This window comes from Boleophthalmus pectinirostris, unplaced genomic scaffold (genome assembly GCF_026225935.1).
Source record: "Boleophthalmus pectinirostris isolate CB_2022bp ecotype Guang Dong unplaced genomic scaffold, ASM2622593v1 HiC_scaffold_18, whole genome shotgun sequence".
Lineage (NCBI taxonomy): Eukaryota > Metazoa > Chordata > Actinopteri > Gobiiformes > Gobiidae > Boleophthalmus > Boleophthalmus pectinirostris.
This window is the reverse complement of record NW_026571133.1, coordinates 39,327,858-39,345,540: the sequence shown is the minus strand read 5'-3', so window position 1 is coordinate 39,345,540 and position 17,683 is coordinate 39,327,858. Positions and strand designations below refer to the sequence as shown.

General features: G+C 39.4%; 1 protein-coding gene across 1 annotated transcript in view; it reads right to left on the bottom strand.

Moving 5' to 3' along the window:
* The window catches only part of vav2 (vav 2 guanine nucleotide exchange factor), a 581,772-nt gene that overhangs the window by 83,544 nt on the left and 480,545 nt on the right, over positions 1–17,683 (bottom strand). Inside the window, exons 9-10 of the mRNA XM_055153246.1 lie at positions 5,186–5,285; positions 767–862 (exon numbers count right to left, since the gene is read on the bottom strand). Coding sequence (XP_055009221.1) covers positions 767–862; positions 5,186–5,285 — 196 coding nt within the window. The remainder of the gene's footprint in view (positions 1–766; positions 863–5,185; positions 5,286–17,683) is intronic.

Below are 17,683 nucleotides of genomic sequence, written 5' to 3'. Positions count from 1 at the left end.
TCGTTTGGTTTGTGCTTATCTATGAGCATAGATAGAGCGATTTGAGCAGTTTAAATGTTAAACTAGCATTTAAACTGTACAAATCTCTCTGTTACTTATGTTTTATTCATGACCATAATGCTAGTTTTGCTCAGGAGTAGTTCACTAATGCATCGTCGTTGTTTGCCTTTAAGTTTTTGTCTTTCTTATCTTGATAGTTGTGGATCAATCCTTCATGGACAGAATATGTCCTTTGTGGACCTTGTTGGATGAAGACTTGGTGATGGGGCAGATTTATGAAGCTGGTGGAAAATATGCAAGACATTTCCACAGATATTTTGCCATAGAAAGGCATTAATCAGAAGTGACATTTACCCTACATCGCGGCACTTCTGGCCATAGTGAAAAAGGTCTATTGCCTCACCTTTTATGTGAAAAAAAGTAGCTATTAACATGAAAACTACCGCTTCATGACATCACAAGGTAGAAGAGAGCATTTTGAGCTTTGGCGATGTAGACAGACTAATAATATAGGGATACTCAAACATGTGTGAAAGAAACAAAACACAACTCCAGGTATGTTTTTGAAGTGGTAAAAACTGTCTAACAAAGTTCTCAAGGGTCAATTTTGCGCAGTATTAGAACTTTAAACCAAATGCCTTAAATAACTTTGAATTCTATGTTATCTTTATTTATGAAACAAGAAATTTCCACCTCTGGCTCAAATAACACATCCATATCAGGACTATGTGACGGTGTATGTGAGCGCTGCTGTGGTGCGTGGTACCTTCAGTAGTAGGTGGTACTTGAGCACCCTCTGCATGGGCACCACCAGCAGGTCCTGCAGCTTGAACTTGCCCTCCTGCACCTTCATCGTACACTCCTGAGGAAAAAAAAAAAAAAACATATATGAGATAAAAGAAGGCAAAGAAAAAAAGAAGAAGGGTTGTATGCAGTTTGTCAGTCTGATCAGCATACTTCTAATAAAAAAGACTCTGTTTAAAAGGAGAAGTTATTGCTTTTCCAGGAATTTTCCATGGTATGAATTTAAACATATCCATCCAGCATTTGTTCATTACAGTGCTTTTTCTTTTGCTTTACGTGGTGCTAATTTTAATAGTTTATTGCTGTAATTTGGCGTTTTATCATTATTTTAGGTTATCCAAATGCAGCGGCTGATTTTAATTCCAAATAGTTTAGGCTTTTATTTGGCTCAGTGTAATAAAAGGACTGTAGCGCCAGGAAAATCATTCAAATTGTATGAAAGTCCGGCTTCTCCATATCGTGCAGGTCATAACCTATATTTAGACTTATTTTTTCACGGCAGAGGGTCTGTGCCGGCCTGTTCAAACTTTTAGCGTACTCACTGTTACCCACTATGTTGTGTTTTGAAGCAGACCAAAAAACTTCTTGCCCCCATCTGAATTTTGTGTGTCATCAGGGTCACGTGAGTAGCCAGGCTGGCGTCACCTAGTGTCTCCACGCAATTTCATTTCTCTCCAGTGACTAGGTCAGGAATCAGAATACACTAGACAGTTTGTAAAAACCCCAGAAGCGCAAGTCCGGGCACCAGCCAGTCAGCGAAGAGCCATATATTCAGTGTTGTCAATGATTCCTGAGATCGAGGATTTAATGCCAGAACAAAGAGAATGTTTGGTGAATTTTATCAAGGGGAAAGACGTTATTGTCCTTCTTCCTACGAGATTTGGGAAAATCTTAATATACCAGTTAGCCCCGTTGGCTGCGCATTACATACGTCATGACCAAATAGCAGCAATTGGTTAAATAAAAAAAGTATCTGCCTAATGTCGAGCGAACAAATCCTAATGCTGCAAGGTTAGACGGTTTCCACAAAGTGAAACCTGGCTAGTTCTTAGGGTAAAATATTGATTTCTGAAGTTCAAAATTCCTCAAAAATGTACTGTTTTGAATCTATTTTTATGTTTTTCTATTATCTATATATATTCCATGCATTTTAATACAAAACTACTGGCTGTAGTAGCTTTTTTTCCCTTCTTCTTTCATAAATAAACACCACTATTAGCATTTTACCACATCCTGACCCGATTATTTGTTTGGCTCGGAGCAAGGCCAGCTTGTGTCGCGGTGGTGTCACAATTACCCAGCATGCCGATGGGCACATTTTCGCACTAATGAACGCGCTTCTGTAGCTATCTGCACCGGGTGACTTTGCTTTTGTTAGCATGTGTAGGCGTGTAGCTCATTTGGCTAGGACATGTCACGCGCATCATCCCCTCTGCAAAACGGAGGGCTTGTGTTCAGAGATACGGAGCTTGTCTACGGACTAATGCACATCTCAGGTTTAATTACAGGGTTACACCATTTGCAATAACGCTATCAGTTGTGCGTTAGCCCAGATAATGTCTAATCTGCGTTAAGACTTTAATGATACTATAGTGTTGGCTAATGGTTTTGTGCTAACATCGCTTCACATATAGTTAAAGGAAAGACGAACGCTCATTGATGATTAGACGGCAGTTTCAGGGCAGTGCAAATGACTTGAAAGTATTGATTCCTTACAAGTGAGGCCATCAACATTCATTGGGGGAAGCTAACTAGAGGTAGCCTGATTCATTAGTCGGTTTCACTTTGTGGAAACCGTCTGACCTCGCAGCATTAGGATTCATTCGCTCGACAGTAAGCAGGTAGTTTTTTATTTAACCAATTGCTGTTATTTGGTCGTGACGTATGTAGGGTTGCCAACTCGCTGAAAAATAAAGAAGGGACACCTCATTGGCAGGGCCGGTGTCCTGTCGATTTGAGCTACAGTGCTTGGCGGTGCACATGCATAGTAGCGCTATGTAGCTCAAACTGACGAGCTACATAATGCTACTACGCATGCACACCCCCCAAGCACTGTTCCAGATTAATTCCTGTCAATTTGAGTTCCCGAGACAGAAATGGAGTAACAAGTCACATTTTAAAAGTCTTTTAATTTTATTGTATGTTTTGACCAGTTACGCGTGTAAACATGGACATGTGCATGGTAGATTTGCGGCAGAAACCTATGTTAGGCAGCAGGTAGCTCATTTCAACAGAACACTGTAAAGCACTGTTGGCGCCACTGTCGTCCATGCAGTTTTGTTGCAGAAGGGAACTCTCATGGTCTTCAAGGTATTCAGTGAAGGTCCAAGAAAAAATATTGAATGCATTTTTGTACTACTAATATATTTTTTCTACCTTCAGGACAATTAAAATCTTATCAAAACAACCACAGGAGAAAAAAAATCATATTTACTAGTATTTCCACACATTTGAAAACTCACTAAATAAACTCGAAAACAGTACATATTTATTTATTAATACGGTGACATTTTACTAAACGAAAAGCTAAATGTTGTTTACTCTGTTCTGTTCACGTCTAATTAAGCAGCTAATTTAGACTCATTTATCTCCGAGGCTACGCTAGCACTTTGCGTTATTAGCTTTTGTACTGTCACAAATAATCATTCATAAATTAAAGGCATCGCATTTTCACTGCTAATCCATCACAGCTTCTTTGTCAACTGAAATTTAGTTTAATTGTTTTTATCCATGACTGCGTGTTTTGTTTTTTCATTGTGTATTCTGTTCATTTGAGATAAAATAAAGAAAGAAATGAATAAAATAAAATAAAATTAAAAAAAATAACATTTTATTTTATTAAATTTTATGTAATTACATTAAAATAAATTAAATTAAATTAAAACTAAATAAAACTAAACTAAACTAAAATAAATAAATAAAATAAAGGTGCCTTATGTAATGCTTTTCCTGGAATGTTCCGCAGTATGGCATTAAAACTCATCATTGGGGCTGAGCATGTAACGTTGCTAGAGAGTTTAATTTATTTTTTCTTTAGCAAAACACCTGTGATCAAATAAATAAAAAAAGAGTTTAATGCCATACTGCGGAACATTCCTGACAAAGCATTGACATCTCCATTGAGACATAAGCAGAGGTGGTGCTACCATTAGGAAAAAGTAGGCGGCCGCTTAGGGCCCCCGAACCTGAAGGGGCCCCCAAACAATTGCCCTTACCATTATCAGCAATTTGATTTTCTCTCAATATGATTCATTAAATTAGAATAGTTTTTAAAAAAAACACCATCAAAATAGTATCTGATTATCAAATCTATTTAACTGTCAAAGTGTTCCCCCTTTCACATTAGAATGGACGAGTCCACTTGACCCAGATTTGAACATAATCACAGCATAATGGATGTAAACAAAAATGTAATTGTACTAGCAAAAAACTAAAATTACTTTCAGCTCTGGTTATCTATAAGCTACCTAAAAAATAAAAGTCTACAGTCGACCCTAATTCAAATAGAGGTGTGTGTGTCTCAAGAACAATGGGCCAAAACAGACAATAAAAAAAAAACAAAAAACAGTGCATTATAGTCAGGGCCCCAAACTCAAGTTTGTCTAGGGCCCCAAATTGTTAACTCCACCACTGGACATAAGGCACCTTTTTCCATACAGTTAATTTATGTCTGTATGTATTTATTCATTAAGCTAGCACAAACGAATGGAATAAATGATGAAAAATCACAATAGAGTTTAATGCCGTACTGTGGAAGAAAGCAGTAACATTGCCATGGAGGCAAGCATGTGACGGACAGTCAGGAAAAATGACATAGTGCAACTTTACAAAAATACGAATTTAACGAGTGACAATCAGTCATTTTTGTTCCAACTGCTTCGCTGTGGTGTGGTGGGATTACGGCAGCCTGATTCATCAGCCGGTTTCACTTCGTTGAAAACTGTCTGACCTCGCAGCATTAGAATTTGTTCGCTGGATGGTATGTAATGCACCGCTAAGGGGACTAATTGGTATATTAAGCTTTTCCAAAATCCTGTAGGAAGAAGGGCAATAATGTCTTTCCCCTAGATGAAATTAACCAAACATTATTTTTGTTTCAGCTTTAAATCCTCGATCTCGGGAATCGTTGCCAACACAGAATATATGGCTCTTCGCTGATTTGGTGGCGCATGGACTCGCACTTTCGGGTTCTTGCAAACTGTTTAGTGTATCTTGATTCTTGACATAGTCGCTGGAGAGAAATTAAATTGAGCGGAGGCACTAGGTGGCACCAGCCTGGCTAGGATAAGGGTTTTGTAGTATTATATTGTGTACTGTTTGTGTTATTGAATAAAAATAGTGCTCAGTATAGAATTCCAGATGTGTAGAATGATCTATGTACCTCAACTTTGATGCGGACATCTTCTCTGGTGGCGATGAGCTCATCCAGGGTCTTCTGGGCGTTCTCCATGTGACTGCAGTACTGACCGTAGATCAGCAACCTGCAAAACAAAGCACCGGGAGTTAGACGGATCATTCAAAACAGACTTTAAAATATAAAACTTTGTGTGTCTGTGTTTAAAATATAGCTACAAAAAATAATAGGCTGCTTTTACATTCCAAAAAATGGGACTGAAAAAGTGGTTCAGAATTCTCTAACATTATAACTTTGTATACTGTATTTTCGGCACTATAGGGCGCACTTAAAAACCTTTGATTTAATCAAAAAAATTACTGTGCACCTTATAATCCAGAGCGCCTTATAAATGAACTTATTGGGGTGTCTTAGTATGACTTTAGTAAAATACAAAGCCGCACCACTTGCAGTATTACGCCGACCGTAGTCAGGAGCATCGTGGAGTAATACATACTGTGATTCCTCTTAATATCAAAATGCACCTGTCAAGAGACACGCTCACAACGCCCACTTTAAACTCAAGGCTGTTATAAAGTGAAAGTGCGAGCTGCGTGGGAGCAGTGGATGAGAGAAGGAGAACACACATTCACCAAGAGAGGGAGACAGCTCCGAGCGACTTACACCACGATCTGCCAATGGATCATGGACGCCTGGGCTAAGGAACAGTATCAACTGTGGTCCAAGCTTTCACCAAGACCAGAATCATCACTGAACTGTCAGGGAACAGTAACCACACTGACTCGGATAATGACGAAAGGGATGGGGACGTGCTGGATGCAGTAATCGCCCAGCTGTTTGAACTATTATGAGTTATTGTGAATACACTAACAATTTACTCATTTCATTTCATTAGATTCATTTTTGACCCACTTATGCATCTAAGGGTTAATGTGGGTAGGTCTTACAGCTTTGTAACTGGCACCATTTGATTCCCTGACCCTGAAAATGTGGTTTTAGCAGTTAAAATCAACATTTCAACTTATTCAGAGGCTGAGATATTCCAAAAAGAATTTTTTGGAGACCATTTTTTAAAAATCCAATATGGCCGCCATAATGACATCGGGGCAAATGCAAACATTGATTTTCTGACTCCATATATTATAACCTTTCCAAAAATATATAGTTTAGCAAATCCCCCAAAAATTCCCACTAAGGTCAAAAAATGAGAATAAGAAACCGGACTATTAGCATCTCAGACAGTATTTTTTTACGCGTTACAACTGAACAAAGTTAAGTTAAATACAGTTTGACTGACTTATCTAACTGTTGTGTTTCATTTAATGCGCCTTATAGTCCGGTACGGTTTATTTGTGAAAAAGGTTTGAAAATAGACCGCTCAATGACAGTGCGCCTTATAATCCAGAGCGTCCCATAGTGCAGAAAATACAGTAGTTAAAAACGTTTGTCCTGTCAAAAAGTTTGAGGGCTGCAACTTCATACTTTTGGTATGAAACCTTTGGGTACGATGAGGACTTCAAGTGCTTGTCTTGTCCTGTCCAGATTGTCTTGTTCTGTTTTGTCTGTTCTTCATTTGGTAAGTTGGTCCTGTTTGCATGTTTATCTTATTCTTAGTTTTTTTTTAAATATATTTTGTTTTCTTTTTGGTCAGTATGTGTGAAAAATCTCCCAGTCGTCCAGGTAGAATCCATGGCAAAGGAGAAAATCAGTTTGTTGACCGGACAAAAGTTTGAATTTTGACCAAACAAACTTTTGTCCAGGTGACAAATTGATTTTCTCCTTTGCTTTTGGTCAGTATGGCTTAATCTTTGGTTCTAATTTTTGTTAAATATTCTTCTGTTCTATTTTTATTTGTGTTTATTATTTAATTTTTTTGTGTTGATGTGTGTCTGGTTGATTAAAATTGTTATTTTAGAGAGATTATGAATGAAAAAGAGAGAGACAGACAAAGAAGGACCCAAGTATGTAATCTTAGTAATTAAAATTAAAATAATAATAATTTTAAAAAAAGCATCCTTAGCCCTAGAATATTAATACAAGAACGTGATTTCAAGTAATTATCTCCACCTCCAAGTTCCACTCATGTACATATCATTTATTCATAAGAGCGTTTGAGAGGTCAGCCCACCCAGCAGGGGGCACACAAATGGATATATGATACATGTTTTATGATTGGGAGCCAATACCACGGATAACCAATGAGCATGCTCCGTCTCCGTGGTAACGCCGTAACCAGGGCTGTGGTATTGAGTCCTCTTTAATCAGCGCCTAAATGAATGGTCTTATCTGAGTTTGTCCAGTACAGATCTCTTCATTTGGAGCGCAGGATATGAGAGAGTAAATGACACGCTGGAATACAACACAGGCATTAGAATTTAATCAAAACTGTTTTCATTCATTCAAATTATGTTTTTTTTTTTTTCTCTGTTAATAATAAGAGTAGTTTGTGCTTCTTAAAGTAACATTCACACTGAGAGAAAAGAAAAAACGAAGAAAATAAACTAACTAAAAATATATCTATGTATACCATATTTTCCGGGCTATAGGCGAGTTTCATCTGACGTCATTGTTATTAAAAGCCCGCGTTGCATGCTGGGAAATATTTTGGTCGGAGTCAAGAAACACGATAGTGGTCAAACACAGTGCATAACCTCGAGTATTTATCCCCAATAATGGTAAATTCCAGCTGCATTATCGGATGCACAAATAGAAGCACGGAAGAAGGAAAATGTCTTTTTCGTATTCTGAGTGAAAAGAACCACTAACGGCGAATTAAATGGCTTTCAAACATTCGCAGAGCAAACGTAGAAGATCCTAACAAACCATGGACTCCAACAAGTTCAACAACACATCGAGACTCTTGGAGGTTTTCATCTTTTCTGCTGTGAATGGCCCAGGAGTTTCCACCAAGTCATTGTGGATATCGCTGAAGTGAATATTTGGCCAGGTAGTTGGTGATTCTGACCAGAAATTTGGTTTGGTCCACACTTTGTAGGGGTTGAAAAGGGTGATTTGGCTCCATCGATGCTTATGACCAATTTCTGGTCAAATCGTCTTTGGTCCTCTGCCGTTAGAGTGGATAAATAACCGGGATCAATACCCTTTATGTGCTTTCTCGCTCCGTCCGTCCTGTTGAATTAGTGTTTATTGCCGCCGACCAAAATAATTCCCAGCATGCAACGCGCGCTTTTGTCAACAATGAAACTTGCCTATTAGGCACGCTCTTAAGCCTCCAACCCCATCAAAAAACGACTGCGCGCCCAGCAATCCAGAGCGCCCTATACACGAATCCACTCGTGTGTCTCAACACGACTTCAGTAAACTACAAAGCCGCACCACCCGCAGCGCACACAAACACACACAGAGCAGACAGCAACCGCACAGCAAAAAACACCCACAGCCACACTCATCACTCCACGCCGACGAGGAACGGAATGGAGGAACGAACCAAAAAAGCAAGCACGATGTGCCACTTCTAGACACAACTGAACAACTGAGTCACTGCGAACACGCCGACAATCCAGCGGTCCCAGACAGCACCCTCAATACACGCCACAACTAAACAAAGCCCAGAGCCACCGTGAACGCGCCAAACAAACAAAACCACTGACCCATCACACTGTTGTGTTTTATTTAAAGTCTGGTGTGGTTTATTTGTGAAAAAAGTATGAAAATAGACCTATGACAGTGCGCCTTATAATCCAGAGCGCCTAATAATGAGGAAAATACGGTACATGGAGTTCTAGTTTGCAGTTTGCTTTTTTCCCCTCAAAATTTTAGATTTCTGTATAAAAAAAAAATAATTAGATTTTTCTTCATGCACTAGGCTGATTCATCAGACGGTTTCACTTCATAGAAACCGTCTAACCTCGCAGTATTAGGATTCGTTCGCTCGACGGTAGGCGGGTACTTTTTTATTTAACCAATCTCTGCTATTTGGTCGTGATGTATGTAATGCGCCAAATCCCATAAGAAGAAGGGCAATAACGTTTTTTCTCTTGATAAAATTCACCAAACATTCTCTTTGTTTCGGCTTTAAATCCTTGATCTCGGGAATCGTTGCCAACACAGAATATATGGCTCTTCACTGATTGGCTGGTGCCCGAACTCGCACTACCGGGATTTTTGCAAACCGTCTATTGAATTTAGATTCCTGACCTAGTCGCTGGAGAGAAATTAAATTGAGTGGAGGCACTAGGTGGGGCCAGCCTGGCTATCCATGCACATGCAGTGTCAAATGTTACAGAAAATAATTAAAGGGACTGTCCAGAATTTTTGACATAGGACCTCATTTCCTAGTGAGCCAGAGTGTTGGAGACGTGTGGAGACACTTTTTAAAAAATATTCCATCCAGTCCTTGTATTTGCAGAGGTCACTGGTCAACAGCCATAGTTATCCTGCCACTAAAAACAGTCTTACCCACTCCACAAAACACCCGAAGCAAATCTGTTATTACACCAGACTGTCCATGTGAATGTAAATATGTAAATAACATAATGTGGGCAATTTAAAAATATTTTTGAGTAAAAAAAAAAAGGAAAATTAAATTGTCTCCTCTCATTCTCACTTTCCATCCTCTCACTGTAACACTTGTTCCTCATTTCCTCTCCTTTCCACTCCTCCTCTCTCTTTTTCCTCCTCTCCCTCTTTTCTCTCCCTCTTCTCCTCCCTCTATTTCATCCTCATCTCGTCTCCTGCTCTTTCAATCTCTATTTCTCTCCTCCTCTCTCCCTCTTTACTCCTCTTCCTCTCCCTCTTTTTCTCTCTCTATTTCTATTTAATCTTCTCTCCTCCTCTTCTCTCCTCCTCTCTCTCTTTCTCCTCTTCTCTCCTCCTCTTCCTCTCTCCTCCTCTCCCTCTTTTCTCTTCTTCTTCTCCTCCCTCTATTTCATCCTCATCTTCTCTCCTGCTCTTTCGATCTCTATTTTCTCCTCCTCTCTCTTTCTCCTCTTCTCTCCCTCTCCCTCCTCTTTCCTCTCACCCTCTCTATCTTTCTTACTATCTTCTTCTCCCTCTTTCCTCCCTCTCCTCCTCTCCTTCCTTTCTCTTCCACTTCTCCTCCCTCTATTTCATCCTCATCTTCTTTCCTGCCTTCTCAATCTCTGTTTCTCTTATCCTCTTTCTCCTCCTCTTGCGTTTTCTCCTTTTCTTCTCTTCCCTTCTGACCCCTTCTCCTTCCTCTTCTCCTTTTTCTCTCTACAGGCTCTCCCTCCATCTCTCTCCTCCCTCTCTTCCTCCCTTTCTCTCTGAATCTAGGACATGGCACGGCTGGACTGCCCTCTCACCACGCTGGCACCGCGGCATCTTAATCTGACGAGACGGAAGAGAGGAGGAGTCAGGGGGAGGAAGAGAGAGGGGGAAAGAGAGGGACGAGTGACAAGGAGAGAGGAAAAGCAGAGAGAGAGAAAAAACTATGGGAATAAAGAGACAGAGATCGTTTTATAGCTCAAAACTGCCTAGAAAAACTGAAATTCTGACTCTCCACAGATCTGACCACGGTAATTCTAATGACAACCAGTGTTGGGAGTAACGCGTTATAAAAGTATCAAATTACTGTAATGCATTGCTTTTTGCTGGTACGCAGTAATGTGGCATTACAGGAAAAAATAATCATATTTTACTCGGTACAAATGTGAGTAATGCGTGTTACAATGCTTTTTTAACCTGGATTGAAGTGGTGGGTTTTTCTTCACAGAAATTCGCTAAAATCAGCAGCGATGAAACACTGGAGATGCGCCCGTGTAGACCGTCAGTCAACCGTGGAACTCTACGCTGTTTAGACCTGGTTTAGACCTGGGTCAGTTCTGGTTTAGACCTGGTTTACAGTCGTCCCTCGCTCTATCGCGCTTTCACCTTTCGCAGTCTCGCTGTTTGCATGCTTTTTGTTTTTACAGTGTATGATTGCGTATTGCGTTCCTCCTGCTGCGTCCTGATTGGCTAAGGGACTCCTGTCTCCTGTACAGTACAGTACAGAATGTGTTCAGCTGACAAATTTAAATACAAATTCAATCTCTAGCAGTGTGATTCTGAAGTGCTGTATGTTTGTAAGTTTCCTCCCCGACAAAATCCACAACATCGGTGAAACGTTCTGCACCGACAAAGCCTCCTGTTGGACAGGTTGGACTTCTGGACACGCTGAAGGAAGGCAGGAGGTACGTGCTGCAGCAGAGTCTTGCTCCGGGTTTGGTATCCGCAAATAGTTGCTGAAGTCAGGGCTGTGAGCCTCCGCAGCAGGGTGTCCGTAAAGCGCGATCGGGCGACAGCCGCTCTTACCTCAGTGAGGTGAGGAGCAGAGCCGGTCTTTTCTCCTGCGGTCACCTTTGAGCCCGTCCCCACAGTGAGTCCTGTTTTAGTCCTGGTTCAGTCCTGGTTTAGTCCTGGTTCAGCTCTGGTTTAGACCTGGTTCAGTCCATATACGGCTCAAAAGTTCAGAATCTTCGCAGTTATTTTGATGAGAGTAACTTAAAGTAATGCAATAGTCGTGTAATGTCTTACATTTTAAATGCAGTAATATTGTAATGTAACAAATTACTTTGAAATAACAGTAACAAGTAATAAATAACTGATTACAGTTTTAAAGTAATTGCCCAACAGTGACGACAACTAGCATGCAAACAATGCACTTCCTGGTTCTTGGATGATAAAAGCCTTCGTAAAGTCTTTCTCATCTAATCTAATCTAATAAAACAAATGCCTGCTTTCTTTTTTCTGATTCTGGTTTTCATTGTTACAGTATAAATGATCTGGGTTTTTTTTTGTTTTTTTTTCAAATGTTCTAACAGTCTCTAAGTGTCAGAGTCTCCTGCTGAACCAAGTCGCTAATCAACGCCCTATTGTGTCGTGATTCTCCAGGCACCGGGAGCAGGCTAATTCCTGGTTTCCATCTCAAATGTGCTGATCTGATTTGAGACACAGAACTCGCCGGTTAAGTATTTCATTTAAGGATATGGAGGTGTCTTAGTCCAGCTGATGTGTAAAACAGAAGCAGAGCAAAATCACGAAGTCTACTGAGTATTGTAAATGAAATAAAAAAATAAAATAAAAAGTCAATTGTGCTTTACAGACAGCAGTGCCAGGAAAAATGCTTGTGGTAGAACTATACTTCACTGAAATGTGTGGAGCAGTAGGGGACCACACCCCAAACCCTGAGCTGCAGTGGGAAGATTTTGCCTCTAATGTGCAATTTGTCTAGTCGGGCTGGCGCCACCTAGTGTCTCCACTCAATTTAATTTCTCTCCAGCGACTAGATCAGGAATCAGAATACACTAGACAGTTCACAAAAACTCTGGAAGTGTGAGTTCAGGCACCAGCCAATCAGTGAAGAGACATACATTCTGTGTTGGCAACGATTCCCAAGATCGAGGATTTAAAGCTGGAACAAAGAGAATGTTTGGTGAATTTTATCAAGTTATTGCCCTTCTTCCTACTGGATTTGGGAAAAGCTTAATATACCAGTTAGCCTCATTGGCCACGCATTACATACGTCATGACCAAACAGCAGCGACTGGTTAAATAAAAAAAGGTACCTGCCAACCGTCGAGGGAACAAATCCTAATAGACGGTCAACTGGTTTCCACAAAGTGGCTAATACAATTCAGCCTTCTAATCACAATTTTAAAAAAAAATTTTAAAAAGAAACATACGGATGCACTGACCCAGCTTTTTCTGTTCCAATACCGATATCAAAACTTTGCTGTATCTGCTGAAGACTGAAAACAGCTTTTATTTCCTTTAAACTTAAATGACGTATGGTAAAAAAAACAAAAACAAAAATGGTTTAAATGAAAAAAAGTCAAGCGAACGAATCCTAATGCTGCAAAGTCAGACGGTTTTTACAAAGTGAAACCGGCTGATGAATCAGGCTACAATTTTTCCTGATCTCATCGGATCACAGAAGTGAATTTCACAGTTTGGCAGCAGTGGCTTTAGAGGTAACTGTTGTTATATCCTTAGGCAAGACAGTACTTAGTATGAATGTGTTGGTATTGGTTGGTAGGGATGATGCCACAGATTGGCAGCCTTTCTTCCATCAGTCTGCCTCAGGGCTGCTGTGGCATTAGGATGTTACCAATACCCAGTGTGGAGTGAATGAATAATGCACTGAAAAGAAACTTGGGTGTCTTGAAAGGTGCTACACATTACCAGTCAAAAGTTTGGACACACCTTTACATTCAGTGTTTTGGTTTTTTTTTCTGTCTACATTTTCTACACATAAAGAAGACAAACATATGTAACAAGATATAAGGAATTATGTAGTAAAGCAGGGATGTCAAACTCAAATTCACAGAGGCCAAAATTAAAAACTGAGACTAAGTCATGGGACAAACATAATATTTATCTGCATAAATCTGCATGTTTTCTCTTCTTCTGAGATATGTAATGTTAAACCTTTTCTTAAAATAAATGTTTAACAATAGTTTTGCTTAAACATTGAATCCAGCACAAGCATCATATAAAATAATAACACCATTTTAAATAAATTATGTCTCTATAGTCCATCTGTAGCTGATGGGCCAGCTTTAATACATATTTGATATGAATCTTGAGGGCCAAATATATCGTTGGCCCAATTTGGCCCCCGGGCCTGAGTTTGACATGTCTGTAGTAAAGGAAACATTTTTAAAAATATGTTTTATATTCAAATTCTTCACCCTAGCTGCCCTTGACTTTATTAACAGCCCTGCAAACCCTTGGCCTTCTCTCAGTGAATATCTTCATGAAGTCTCCTTAAATGGTTTTCACTTCACACCTTTGCCTTTTCACGATCAAGTTATGCCAAGAGCGCAAAACAGAGTTCAAAGCAAATGGTGGCTATTTTACTTTTACATCTAAAACATGTTATTTTGAGTTAATATTTTATAATTTTTTTGGTTGGGAGTTATGTGTGAATGAAACAAAACGCAACTCTCGGTGTGTTTTTGAGGAGGTAACAGCATTAGAACACGTCTTACAGCTCAAATCAGAGTCAATCCTTCAGAAAATACTACCTTTAAAGCTGATTCTTTGGAGATATTTGCTGATTCTCCCTTTTACCTCTGTGTTCCAACTTTACCATTCTTATACTTTTGAGGAATCACTACTCTCAAAATGGCTCCTTGTTCCCCGGAGTCCAGCAGAGCCTTTGTTGGGACCCCCCGCCGAGGCTCCTATACATCCCGACGTGCCTGGCCCCGCGGCGTACAAGCCCTGATTAAGACGTGAGCCAAACGGGAGAAGACAGCTCTTCTCGCCTGGCGCCCCCTACGTTCCAGCGCGTGGATACACTTAGCCTTGATCAATTAGACAGCACCGGCGACGACGTGCGAGAATCCAGCGTAAAATGAAAGATCAGATTCTAATGTGAGATCTTATTTCAGGCCTGGTTGGGGATGGGAGTCAGCAGGCAGAACATTGGTGAATATGGGGCTCATTAGGAGGGCTTGGCTAAATGATTAGAATGGTTTGAAATGGGGCGTTAAACTTAAGGGCGGACACGTGAAGGTGAATCTTCATTTGGAGGACCGTAAAGTCGAGATTTAAGACCACAAAATCCATCTGGGTTTATAGGGACGTTCGCCATGTGCTGCTGCTGAGAGTTTTAACAGGTGATGTTTTATTACGATACTGGTATTAGATATTGGTATCGATATTCAGTGTTGGGAAGGTTACTTTTAAAATGTATTCCCCTACAGATTACAGATTACATACACCAAAATGTAGTTTGTAACGGAATCTATTCAATTACTTAAGGTGAGTAACATAATCTGAATACTTACTTGATTACTTGATTTGCTGTAGAGAAGCAAAGACGAGGATATTGTAATCTAAGATGTTTTGTTTGCTAAAAGACAATGAAAAGTCCAGTCTTTAACCGTATTTTAAAAAATTATTGATAGAAAAGGAGGAAACACGTCCGCACAGCATGATTTAGTCCTGTTAAATCCTGTTTTAATCCAGTTTAAGTCCTGGTTTAGTCTTAGTTTAGACCTGGTTTTAGACCTGACTTAGACCTGGTTTAGATCCTGGTTTAGTCCTGGTTTGAGACTTGTTTAGACCTGGTTTAGATTTAGTTTAGTCCTGATTTTAGTCCTGGTTTAATCTTGGTTTAGTCCTGGTTTAGTCCTGATCTGGTTTTAGACCAGTTAAGACCTGGTTTAGACCTGGTTTTAGATCTGGTTTAGACCTGGTTTAGACCTGGTTTAGGTCGGTTTAGGTCTGGTTTAGACCTGGTTTTAGACCTGGTTTTAGAGTTGGTTTAGCCCAAAATGTGAAAACAGGAAAATACCACCGTGTAATCCATTTATTTCAACAGTGTAACTGTAATCCAATTACCACTGAAACAGTAACTGTAACTAAATACAGTTACTCATAATTTATACTCTGATTATGTAACTCCAGTACATGTAATCTGTTACTCCCCAACACTGTTGATATTGAACGTTTTGATGGACCGAATATCAGTTCAGCCGATATCCCATTTTGGTCTATAAATTGGTGTAATAAGACAATTTACGATGTTGACTCAAAACACCTCGTAAAATTTGTCAAAGATGGTCTGATAGATAAAGAACAGTTATGGTCTGTGTACCATTTGTTCTTTTGAATTTCAATTAAGAATGAAAAACAATAAAATGAGAAAACAGTTTGTTATTTCAATATTCCATTTTACTGTCAAACATCAAAACAGATTTTGACCTCTGTTTCCGATGTTTAATTGAAAGTTTATTTCAAATAACACCAATCAAAAGTCTCGGTGCCTATTTTAATTGTGATATTTTAGTCTCTCTGGTTCATTTACCACAGAAGTTCTGCAGCAGTGTCAACAGTGGGTCTATCTAAAAAACAATTTTCTTATACTTCTATGGTATAAAATATCAAAATTGAAATAGGCATGGGTTTTTTGATTGATGTTATTTGAAATAAACTTCAAGTTGAATATCAGAAATAGAGGTCGACATCAGTTTTTTTGTCTGACACTTTTCCCATGTGATAGTTTTTGTTCTCAGTTGAATTTAAAAGAACGAATGGTACACAGACCAGTTACAAAACACACACATTGTTTTTTACCATACGCCATTTGTGTTTAAAGGAAATAAAAGCTGTTTCCAGTCTCAGCTGTAGTAGCAGTTAATATCGGGTATCAGCAGATACTACAAACTATTGATTGGTATTGTAACAGAAAAAGCTGGATCAGTGCATCCTTATGTTTTTGGGGTTTTTTTGTGATTTGTAGGCTGAACTGTATTAGCCGGATTCATCAGCCAGTTTCACTTCATGGAAACCATCTGACCATCTCTTAGGATTCATTCGCTTGACGGTAGACGGGTACTTTTTTTTATTTAACCAATTGCTGTTATTTGGTCGTGATGTATGTAATGCACCGCTAACGGGGCTAACTGGTACATTAAGATTTTCCCAAATCCCGTAGAAAGAAGGACAATAATGTCTTTTCCCCTTGATAAAATTCACCAAACATTCTCTTTGTTCTGGCTTTAAATCCTCAATCTCAGGAATCGTTGCCAACACAGAATGTACGGCTCTTCTCTGACTGGCTGGTGCCCGAACTTGCACTTCCGGTCTTCTTGCAAACCGTCTAGTGTATTCCGATTAATGACCTAGTCACTGGAGAAAAATAAAATTGAGCGGAGGCAGTAGGTGGTGTCAGCCGGGCTAGAATTGTGTAGTTTGAAAGTTAAGAAATTCAAATGACAATTCAAATTTGAATCAAACTATCTAGTGTCATTTAGTTATGAAAAAATAATATATATTTGATAGATAATTTGTCAAGATTGCTTAGAATATTTTCAGCACATCAACTGTAATCTGTCAAGATGAAAGTGCATTAAAGCATCAGTTATTACTCCACCTAGCACATACTAGAGTAGTTTGTATATTTAAAGATACAGTGTGTAACTCTACAGACTCAACTGTATGATTCACTGGAATAATGTTAAAATCATACTTTGGAAGTTTGGAAGAAAAAAAAAAGATGATAAACATATTGTGACTTAGCATTAATCATCAAATATACTTATTCAAACTGTTACATGTTAATTTAGCAGATTTTTACACTAGATGCCCTTCGAAAACCAGGTACACAAGGGCAGTAAGATATATGAACAGACAGCCCTTTGATACTCACACAAAACCACCACTGTCAAATGAATCAAACTTTGAACTTTAATTTCCTACGAGAGTATTTTTGTTCAACAAAAGCCCGCTGTCACCATCCAGACGCTGATGTCCAACAAAAGCCCTGAAGGAGCAGACCTGCTCCCAGCGTGTGTCCACATCCACATCTGCCTCTCTAATCACCGACGCCATGACAACAGACACATGGCTCCACAGCTGTAGGAGGTCCAGCTCTATCAGGTCTATTTCAACACACTTATCACAACACAGCTCCTCCTCAAAAATCTAGGGCACTGCTAATTAGACAGGATTCAAAGGTGGGTCAAGAGGAAGCTGCATCCGGGTTCTGAGTTCAGTGATGATGCAGGTTTGAAGCACTTGCAGGATCTTTGAGTGGAGAAACAGATTTGTGAA